The sequence below is a fragment of the Callithrix jacchus genome, chromosome 17, assembly GCF_049354715.1.
Source record: "Callithrix jacchus isolate 240 chromosome 17, calJac240_pri, whole genome shotgun sequence".
NCBI classification, from domain to species: Eukaryota; Metazoa; Chordata; class Mammalia; order Primates; family Cebidae; genus Callithrix; species Callithrix jacchus.
In genome coordinates this window covers 51,421,004-51,432,559 of record NC_133518.1, presented here as the reverse complement: position 1 = coordinate 51,432,559, position 11,556 = coordinate 51,421,004, and the positions used below count along the sequence as shown (strand labels likewise).

The 11,556-nt window shown below is 34.5% G+C and overlaps 1 protein-coding gene across 3 annotated transcripts in view; it reads right to left on the bottom strand.

The window, feature by feature from the left end:
* Positions 1–347: 347 nt before the first annotated feature.
* Positions 348–11,556, bottom strand: part of NPHP3 (nephrocystin 3) — a 41,518-nt gene continuing 30,309 nt past the window's right edge. For 2 of the 3 annotated variants that reach the window (XM_008990539.4, XM_035278301.3), the window contains 10 exons: positions 11,250–11,344; positions 10,579–10,701; positions 8,808–8,997; positions 8,384–8,625; positions 6,572–6,647; positions 5,682–5,809; positions 4,247–4,487; positions 3,104–3,229; positions 2,430–2,545; positions 348–1,795 (listed from right to left, as the gene is read on the bottom strand). In XM_008990539.4, the coding sequence (XP_008988787.4) occupies positions 1,615–1,795; positions 2,430–2,545; positions 3,104–3,229; positions 4,247–4,487; positions 5,682–5,809; positions 6,572–6,647; positions 8,384–8,625; positions 8,808–8,997; positions 10,579–10,701; positions 11,250–11,344 (1,518 nt within the window). In that variant the 3' untranslated portion in view covers positions 348–1,614. Of the gene's footprint in view, positions 1,796–2,429; positions 2,546–3,103; positions 3,230–4,246; positions 4,488–5,681; positions 5,810–6,571; positions 6,648–8,383; positions 8,626–8,807; positions 8,998–10,578; positions 10,702–11,249; positions 11,345–11,556 lie in introns of those variants that run through there. The other variant, XR_013528642.1, reaches the window with a different exon arrangement.

The following is an 11,556-nucleotide window of genomic DNA, read 5'->3' as shown; positions in this document are numbered from 1 at the left end:
CACACCTATGTGTACATGAGTCACTTTGAGATCTAGCTAAAATACAGATTGATTCACTAGGTTTGGGGAGATGCCTGAGAGTCTGAATTTTTAATAAGCTGCCAGGTGAGATGATAATGGTTTGTAGACCACCCTGTGAGTAGTAACTACACCTTCGAGAACATTAACCAAAACCTTAAGCTGAGCAAACTACTGAGCAGCAATTTTGACAACATTTTGTTCAAAAAAAAGTTCAACATATTTCTTTAAAAATTATGCAAAACCGCCCTCTTGTATAAACTAGGTATTTCTTCAAAACTTAATGCAAAACAGCCCTCTTGTATAAACTAGAGTAGGGAAAAAACAACTTGAAATGGCACTTTTATTTTAAAACAATGAAGTGTGATTATTACATCTTTCACTTTTACAATTAATACATGTTAGTGTCTTACAAGTATTGTAAATTGATAATTTCATTATATATAAATACACAAATGGTTCAAAACTATCCAAAATGTGGCAATATTTATAAAATCCATATAAATATTTAATTTTCAGTATAAAAAAGGCAAACAAATTTGAGTTTGAGGTAAATGAACCGACAGATTTAGGCCATCTAAGAAGGAAGATAAAGAAGAATGTCATGTCTATATTTTGGAAAAAGTCAAAGAATGCTAAGGAGCTTGACCTGTTACTCCTATTACATTAAGACTTCAGACATTATACAGATACATATACTATATAGTAATAAATAATATACAATGTAGAAAGCACAGAAAGCAGAGGGATTGAACTAATCTGTTCAAGGGAAGGGTAGAAGAAAGAATTTTTAAAAATGCAGCCATCAGAGATTCTTGTGACTAATTTGTTTCACTGAAGACAACTTGAATCTTTCATGAACATTATCCCTTTAATCCTTGAAACTTTCCTTTGAGGTAGAGAATTAGGACAGACTACTGCTGAAAAGCAAGGGGCGCAGCGAGGCTAAAGCAGCTCTTGAGAGCTGAAAATATCATGGAATTCTTTTTTTCTTTTTTGAGACAGTCTCGCTCGGTTGCCCAGGTTGCTCATTGCAACCTCCACCTCCCGAGTTCAAGCGATTCTCATTCCTCAGCCTCCTGAGGAGCTGGGATTATAAGGATGTGCCACCATATCCAGCTAATTTTTTTTTTTTTTTTGTATTTTTAGTAGAGGCAGGGTTTTGCCATGTCATCCAGGCTGGTCTTGGTCTCCTGGCCTCAAATGATCCTCCCACCTCAGCCTCCCAAAGTGCTAGGATTGCAGGCATAAACCACCATCCCTGACCAAGATTCATGGAATTCTTGAACTTGTACTAACTGCTCTGCCAACTCTTCTTGAACAAAGACCAATCCACTCTTCATGATTTGCTCCTCATGTCATCTTAGAATTCTAATGTGTCTATATCCTTGGATACCATATGATAGTAAAATTATTTTAAACAAAACAGACACAACCAATTCCAACTTAATGTAGTCCAATACAACTTCATACAAATATCAGTTAAATCACACATAGTAAAATTTCTTAAAACTTTTAAAGTTTCAAATTCAAATGTTCCAAATGTTTAATGATTTTGTCTTAAGGTACATTTGCAAAGAATTCTAACTGCTGCTATTACCTTTGTCCTTGCTGAAGGAAAACATTAGGAGAATGAGCTGTTTTCATGCTAAATGTGTCTCCACTTGATGAATGTCGTGAAGGAGCTTTTCCACCCAAGAGTGATGTTTCTGCTTCTTTTATTTCCATTGCCCTTTTGTATAATTCAGCAGCTTTTTCAAAATCTCCTTCTTCATAGCTTTGAAAGACAGAGAGAGAGAGAAAAAAAAAACCTCTTAAAATGAGAATATAACCTCTTACCAATTCAAAATGACCTTACGGGATACAGAAAAAAAAGTTGTAAATATTTGCTAACTTCCCCCCTTTTCCAGTGTATTCACTCAAGCAGACCAGTAAAACAATACCCAAACTCTTCTCCTTTCTACCAGTATCAGTATTTTAATGTCTCATATGGATACCATTAAAACTGTGTTGTAATGGAGGCAGTGAAATTGCTAAGGAAAGTTAGGTATTCTCTGCTTCCTGAGAAAAATACAAATGAGCAAGCAAAAATCAACATATACTTAATGGCAAATTCACTCTGAGCACAGCAAATTACCCGTATTACCCCCAGAGCCAGTTGCAGTGTAAACCATCCTTCACTATTTACCATGGTAAGTACATACATTCCTCTGCGAAATAGATCATGCAGCCTTCGTTTCACTTCTGGATACTACTTTAGTATCTCTTGAAGTTGATCAGCAAAAAACAACCCCTCCCCACTCTAAGAAAAAAACATTCAGCAATAAATATTTTGTGCTGTTGTAAGACAAATTAAAGCTACTCCAAATAAAAGAGTTAGGCTGTATAAGGAAAGTGAAAAAAATTCTTACCTAAGCACAGCTAAATTTTTTAATGTTTCTCCAACTCGAGGATGCATCTGACCCAGGCTATCTTCATAAATCTTTAATGCTCTTTCATATAATGGCAAAGCTTCAACGTGTTTTTTCTTATTAAAAAAATAATAATGTTTACTTAAGTACACTGGGTTTCTGAAATTAATGTATTCTAGACTAAGCTAACCTACTTTGATTAGTATTTTAAAATGTTAATATTCTCCTAAAAGAGAGAAATAAGGAGAACCAGTATAACAGAAAGTCAGATACTTAAGATTCAGCCCTGGCTTGGTAACCATTTGACCATAACCCAATACTGTAAGCACAAACCTGTTCCTTTATTGCCCAAAGGGCCCCACACCTGATTCTTGCCCATCATAATCAAATGCCACAGACTTAAATACAATATTATACAGAGGGATGTAGATTATCTCCAAAATTTTAGAAACTAAGCCTATGCTCTGAACTAAACACAGTGTTTTACACTAAGAGGAAGAGACCTTTGTACAAATCTAACTTCAATAGTTTCTTAGGTACTAAAGGAAGCATTAGAAATAAATATCCTTAAATTGTCTTTCATTATATTTACTGTGCTATATCTAATTCATGTTTACCTACATTTTATATCATAAATTCATTCATTTATAAAACCTTAAAATATGGGAACTTACCATTTGACTATAAAGAACAGCTAAGTTCACCAAGGCAGTAGCTACACTAGGGTGTTTTGGACCAAAAGATTTCTGTCGAATTTCAACAGCCAGTTCATATAAAGGTACAGCTTTGTCAAGTTTCCCCTAAAAAACAAAAGTTAAATCTAACAAAGATGTAAGGCAATAAATACTATCTTATCAGAGCTTTCTCAATAAGTAAAATTTCATATTAAAGGGAAATTTTGAAGAAAAAAAATCTCAGAAGCATTTCCTCTTAGCTTAATGATTAACTTTATAGATAACTGAAAATCTGAAGCTACACTGTATATAAAAGCATTTTCTTTGATAATTCAGAAAACCCTTAGAATCATCCACTATTACTCACTGTTTCTAGTGTAGTAAAAACATATCAGCTAAAGTAGATTTACTATTGCACATAATTAGGAGACTGCATCAAAATAAAAAGATCATTTCTTGCCAAATCCCTTCTAGATTTTTCTAACTACTTCATTTCAACTGAAAGTTGGGCAGAAATAGCAGCAATGTATCCTTCTTTCTAAAACATGAACTGCAGTGTCAGTATGACCAGTAAGGGTCCCACAAAGTCTAAAGACAGTCTACAAAGCTCTGTAACTATGCTAAATGAAAGCAGATTTCCCTGGAATGTTTTTTTTTTTTTTTGAGAATAGCTATAAAAATTCCAAATATCACTCAGTATAGAATGATATGGCAAATAATGGTTACATTTAATTACAGGCAAAGCCAAGAAAGAATGAAATAAAAATCTTCATTTAATCAACTACAAAGACATCTCCTGATTTCTTATGTTTATGTTTCTTTACACAGCAAACTTAATATTGGTGGAATTTTAGAACTTCTGAAATGTAAAACAGGTTTGAATTAGAATGCTAATAAATGCATTTGCACTTGGAATGTATTTAACAAAAGCAAACCAGCATCTTAATTTACTAGCATATTATTTCAGAAAAAGAATCAATGTAACCAGCTAAGCATGAAATAATTATTTTTAAAAGTTAAATCATGATTTTTAAAGTTCATATAAACAAATCTGTCCATCATAAAGATAAATTATTTTGCTGATAGTAGTTATGGCTTAACTGATGTGTTATAAAACATGTAAGAATGTCAAGTATTACTTACCATTTTCTTATACAAGATGGCAAGATGCTTCACCGTATATGCCAAAGAAGGGTGATCAGGAGCTAATGCACGTCTCCGAATATCTAAAGCTCTTTCATAAAGTTCTTCTGCTTTATCATACTGCTTCTTTTCATTGCATAGAGCTGCCAGATTATTCAAAGACTGAGCACAGTCAGGGTGATCTGGTCCTAGAACTCGCTCTCTCATTTCTAAGGAACGCTTCAGAAACTGGTCAGCTGTTCTGTGAACACAATCCCAAAATGGCTTAAACTATCTATTCTCTAGAGGTGGGAAAACCGACCCCTAATTAAGTGGAGAACTCAATCATCTTTATTCTTAGATTCAAGTAAAATGAGAGATTCAGCTCAAAATCTTACTTTCCCCCTTTACCACCCCCATCCCTTCTTGTCCTTTTCCTGATAATTTGAGGGCCTAAAATATGTGGATGATGCCTCTTTTCTCCACTTCTGAAAGACAAACTGATAGATATTTTCCAAAACAAACTTTTTATACTTTAAAAATTATTAGACCCAGTTCAAATATAAGATTTTGGTGTTTACTCTTCCTCCCTTTGGAGTTGGTATTAAATAATTTTTATTTCTCTCTCTCTCTGTCTCTCTCTGTGTGTGTGTGTGTGTGTGTGTGTGTGTGTGTGTGTGTGTGTAACCTTGAACTCCTAGGCTCAAATGATCCTCCCACCTTAGCCTCTCAAGTAGCTGGGACTACAGGTGTGTACCACCATGTCTGGCTAATTTATTAATTTTTTTGTAGAGTCAGGGTCTATGTTGCCCTGGCTAGTCTCAAAGTGCTGGCCTCAAGTGATCCTCATGCCTCAGCCTCCTAAAGCTCTGGGATTACAGACATGAGCTCTCATGCCCAGCCAGTAACTAAATAATTTTTAACAAAAGAATAAATCATTATATTTTACATAAGGTTCTGTAAGTGAACTAAAGATTTATTATACTTTTCTGACATCCAAAGTTTCAAATTTGTTATATTTTTCTGATATCTGAAGTTCAAAAATACTTCTTTTTTAAAACATATAAATATAAATGTCATTTTGAATATTTTAGCCCAAATAAACTGACAAATAAAACTAGAAACCATCTACATTATTTATTTTCGATTAGTCCCAAGTTGCTTCTCCTGTGAGGTCTCATGTACAATATCCACACAAACTCACTTTTCATAAATACATAAAATGCACCAGGGAAACTACAGAATAAGTTTTTAGTTAAGAAACAATGTGAAAATAACACAGCAGAGAAAATGGCATGGTCATCAGGTATGTGTATAGTCATTATATAACATTCATACATGAAATTTGGCATGGTTTTTATCAATTTGTTTCTAGCTTTAGACTTGATAAAAATGTAAAACGGCATTGCATCAAAGAGAAAATGGTTATTTTCATTATTAACCACATAGTACTCACTCCAGGTTATTCTGAAGATAGTAGAGAACACCCAGTTCATTGAGGGTCCGAGCATTATCAGGTGTGTCCTTACCTAATGTAAGCTCTTCTAACTGTAGAGCCCGTCTACGCAAAAGGGCAAATCCATACTGCAGCGAACATGAGAAATGAAGAACAATTACTAAGTAGGTGCAATCCTTGATTTGAAACAATATATGAGCGTCCTAAAAAAATCTTCCTTTTTTCCCATTTAATCTAGATAACGATTATTTTAAGTATCACACTAAATTAACTTAATGATTATTCAAACACAAATATTTCCGCACAGCAACATACTCCAAAATTCATTAAAAACTACTTCATGAAAATGATTATATTTTAGAAAGTAAACTATTTCTCAAAGTACTTCAATAAATATTAGAAAATAATTAATTTGCAGATATTTATCAACCCCATAGGTAAACACATAAACGTCAGGTCCATAAAAATGCATACAGCATTTTAAGGAAATATGCTACAGTTAGACTTTATCAGAAACTTAAAAAAATGAAAATAACTTATTGTGCTTAAGGGGAAGATGTTCTTCACATTTGAACATAACACAAAATGTTAACTCAATTGCTTTTATTCCTTTTTCCAACCCTTTAAAGAACTGAGGTAGCTTTAAATTCCATCTTTCAAAGCCTAACCTTCACATGAACTTTAGAGTTCCACTTTTTTAAAGTCTAAGTTGTGCTTCTTAGTAATATGATATTTTAACACATAAATAAAAAAGAAAATGTTAACCAGTCCTTTTCTAAAGAACTAGATGATTTTAAAATCTAAAGCTCTTAACCATGTGGGCTGTATGCATTTATGATGCTCTTTTCCTCTTATGTCCAAAACACAACACAAAGGAAATAACTCCTTACCAAGTTGCCTTTTTTCTTTATAGCTTTCTGACGAATTTTAAAGGATTTTTTCCTAAAATGATCGGCTTGTTCATATCTTAAAAAAAATTACAGTAAGTCAAACAAAAGAAACATATTCAAAGTATACTTCAGTGAAATGAAAGCACTCTTTTCATAGTGTAGTCTTTTTGGGCTATTAAATACAGCATTTTTCTAGAAATAATAGTCATATGACATTACAAATCTCTAAGAAACCCTTCATAAAACAAAACGTGACAAAACACAAAGATACCTTAGTCTATCATGAATGTTTTCCTGATAAAAAGTTCTGTTCAATTAAAAATAATGTGATAGCTGGGTGTGGTGGCTCACACCTGTAATCCCAGCACTTTGGGAGGACGAGATGGGCAGATCATCTGAGGTCAGGAGTTCTCAACCAGCCTGGCCAACATAGTGAAACCTAATCTCTACTAAAAAAAAAAAAAAAATATATATATATATACACACAAATTAGCTAGGCATGGTGGCAGGTGCCTGTAGTCCCAGCTACTCAGAAGGCTGAAGCAGGAGAATTGCTTGAACCTGGGAGGCAGGTTGCAGTGAGCCGAGATTGCACCACTGCACTCCAGCTTGGGTAACAAGAGTAAAATTCCACCTCAAAAAAAAAAAAAAAAAAGTCTAGTCCTCTAAGGAGCTGACATTTAATTATCTTTAATTTAACTCATCCTGAGTCTCTAAAGGGCAACCTAACTAAATGAAAATCCAAAATTTTAGTTTGCTATGGCATACTAATAGTTTTTAACCAACAACTTTTTCTGCATAGGCTAATTTCTGGTCAAGTATAAATGTGAAATTCACACATTTGTATGAAACAATACTTCTAGAATTTAAAAGAAAAAAATCCAATATGTGTCACTTATGACAGAATAAAAGAAATAATTTCTAATAGAGGAAGAGATGCTATTTGGTGGGACCTGATAGATAAGAAAGACTTTTTATTATATCAGAGATAGGCAAGCTTGTTCTAGAAAGGGCGAGTTAACATTTTAGGCTTTGTGGGCCATATGGTTTCTGTTCCAAGTAAGGAACTCTGCAACTGAAGCACAGAAGCAACCATAGACAATATATACATGAAAAAAAGTTGGACTGTGTTTCCTTTAAACCTTATTTACAAAATCGGACTTAGCCTATGGGCAATGGTTTGCTGTCCCTGTAAAAGTTGAGCATCCCTAATCTGAAAACCAAATTCTGAAATGCTTCAAAATCGGCAGCTTTTTGAGTGCTGTCATGATGCCACAGGCGGAAAAGTCTGCACGTGACTTCAGGTGGCAGGTCAAGTCAAGTCACAAAACAAGTCAAGACTGTGTTTTTACACATTAAACTAGCACATAAAATTACTTTCAGTCTATGTGTATAAGGTGTAAATGAAACAGAAGTAAATTTCATGTTTAGACTTGGGTTCCATCCCCAAAACATCTCATTATATGTATGCAAATCTTCTGAAATCTGAACAAATCAAAAATCCCGAACACTTCTGGTTCTACATTTGGATAAAGAATACTAAACCTGTATTAGTAAAGCACTCAAAGTTAGTCAGTGAATGAGCCGGAATTCAAACCCAAGACTATATGACTCAAAAGTCCATGTTCTATCTTTCACGCATCTTCAAACAGAGATGAATCTTATAGTTCTAATTGTCTCTGTTTACCACAGGAAGACTAGGCATAGGGCAAGGAAAAGTACACAGTGATAAAACAAAGCCTACTCCATAAGTACATTAAAACTGTAACTTCCTTTCATAAAATCAGGTATTACTGATCTAAAAAATCTTACTTATTTTGTTTCTGGTACAAAGTTGCAAGTGCCTCAAGTTCACGAGCAGTGTATGGATGGTCTGCGCCGTAAGCATTTTCCGAGATTTCCAACGCCTGCTTATACAGTTGTTCCGCATTGCCAAACTTCTTCCACTGCATGTATACACTGGCTAGTTGGTGGAGGGACTGGGCTACTCTTGGGTGATCTGGATCTAAGGCTGTTTCTCGAATTTCTAAAGACCTCTGCAAAGGTACTATAGCCTTGGGGGAAAAAGGTTGAAAGGCCAATTAAAGTGAGTGAAATGCTGTAAGATCTGTCGTCTGATTAGATATTGAAGATTATAGCACAGCTAATGAAAACTACATTAACATCTTGGAAAAAGAGAAGAGTGAACACAAAAAGCCTGCCTGTCTCTGGCTTGCCATTGATGTGCTGAGCTTACCTGACTGAGAAGGCCTAGATCCTTGAGAAATCGCCCCAAGGTTTCATAAAGATCAGCTAAGCAACTCATGTTCTCCTCGCCTTCGCAGTTTTTCTCATACTGCTTCAATGAATCAAAGTATTCTGTTGCCATCGCACTTTTGTCTTTGCCAACAAACTGCCAATAACTCAGCAACTCAGCAAAGTGTCCCCTGTTTCAACAAATAACAGTACTTTAATGAAAAACACACTTTAAAGTCCACTATAGAATGAAAACTCCAGAATTAATATGAATTATTGACAATTTATTAGTAGGCAAGTACTGTGTATTGAGGTAAGACTCAGACCACTATATGAGTTTCACCACTATCCTAGCTGTGTGATCTTGAGCAGGTTGTCTGACCTTAGACCTCGTCACCATCATCTGCAGAAACGGAGACACTACCTGCCTCAGCTGGTACTGCAGGGGATCATGGCACACAGAAAGTACTCCCAGTGTTGGCTGTTATCCTTAATACCATCATGGCTACTCACCAATGGGAATCTATCTGAATCCTTTTCACACATTTCACAATATGCAGTCAACTGCTGAGTTCACTCTCAAAATTAGTTTAAGTATGAAAATTCAAAGAGAAGAAACTAATGAAAAATAAACCATCATAGAGTATCTGCTTTGCATTTTCACCAAGAAATTGAAGGACAAAAGTAAGCTTATTCATCTGCAGGCGATTTAAGTAGCATGGGAGAGCTGGTAAACTAAAAAACAAATCTGATTTTAAAGGAATAGTAAAAAATTGGAGTGGAGATCAGAAATAATTTAAGAGATACAACAAATAAATTTGAGAGTTCATGTAGGAGCAAAACAAATTATGTACGTATTTTATAAGAAATATTTAAACTGGCTGGGCGTGGTGGCTCATGCCTGTAATCCCAGCACTTTGGGAGGCTGAGGTGGGTGGATCACAAGGTGAGGAGATGGACACCATCCTGGCAAACACAGTGAAACCCTGTCTTCTGTGTTTTGTAAAAATACAAAAATTAGCCAGGCATGGTGGTGCATGCCTGTAATCGCAACTACTTGGGAGGCTGAGGCAGAAGAATTGCTTAAACCAGGGAGTTGGAGGTTGCAGTGAGCCAAGATTGTACCACTGCATTCTAGCCTGGGCAACAATAGCAAAATTCTGATTAAAAAAAAAAGGTCTAAATTTCTAAGTAAGGCCGAAAAAAAAATACAATCTTCATGAAGCTTAGTAGGTTAGACAGTTGGCTCATAAAAACGTAGTTCTGCCACTGACAAACTAGAATGTATCAAAAGAGACAAAAAGAATACATTTTTGAATTAGGGTAATTCTTTCTTTAAATTCAATACTAGACATAGAAGATAAACAAACAAACAAAAACAAATAAATTCAACACCAGACAGATTCTATTTGGAGACCAGAGTCTGGTTTGAAGGCTACACTTCTAGAAATCTGAAGGCCTAAAGAAGCAGACATCATAAACCACCTCTCTGGGTGGTTTAGATTTAGACCTGCTTAAATGTAAGCATAAGATATAAAGTTGAACCCAAATCATTCCAGCCCTGATTTCATAAAGCAGCAGTACTCTATGTTTTTCTCTTGGGAAAAGTAGATCTAATAGAGATCTGTAAATTCTCTGAAGATTTCTCCTACACTGTATGTATTTCAGAAACCTGGATTAATTTTTAAATTAAAAATGCCACTTTTTCTTTGTAAAGTGGAACATCTTTAAATCTCTCTTTCTCAGGAAAGATATTCTATAATGTTTCTTACCTTTTATAAAGGTTTTGAGACACAAAGAGATTAAGAAGGCAATCATGCAGCTTCTGTTTACTTCCCTGCTGCTGAAAAAGCCACGGGAGTTCATCTGCACTTCTCCAAGTCACTCTGTCCTGACTATCAGAAGAGAGGAGACAATATTCAATATCTTCCTATAAACAGACTGCCTCAAAAAGCCTTCAGACAAATGTTGAAGGAAGAAAATTATATTTAATATATATCTCTGACTCTTTAAGTATAATTTAATACTAAAAAAGTTAGGTTAAAATCTGAGACTTTACCAATGTACAAAAATAAATTCAGTGATAGGCAGAACCATCAACCAAACTCTAAAAGTATTTTCCTAAAACTGAACTATTTAAAAAAAACTCTCAATGGACCCATATACACACGTATAGATGCAAGGACACAAACTACAGGAATAAAATAAAAATCATAAAGTGATCCTACATTGATTTTACTTCTTTAAATGTTTAGTATTAAACGTTAAAAGACAAAATCATCTTTTTCTTTTTTGATATTAACAGAATACGCAGAGGATTTAATCTTTTTTGTAATAATTAAATTTGTATACTTTAAGTTGTAAGCTAAGAAAGAGTAATAAGTACACAAAGGAAGAGTATGTTGCAGAAGTTACAGAAAAACAATAGGAACATTTACAATACCTTAGCTGCAAGGTGAAATAATTGATTAGCTTTTGCCTGTATGAAGCAGCAACAGTAGGGCCTTCCAGATACTCCAGTCTCACTGTTTCCCAAGCCTAGGGAGAAAAAGAGGAAATACTGAGCTCTATTTTATGTAAGTCACTGCACATCTAACAAGAGATTTGCAAAAAAGAATTTGTCATTATATCTATTTGATAGCTCTATAATAGAAATGTCACTTAAATGTTTTTAAATTTAGGACATATTTATTTGATAAACTATTATTGAAATAGGAATTCCTGTACTAATATTTACGAGCTCAAAACAC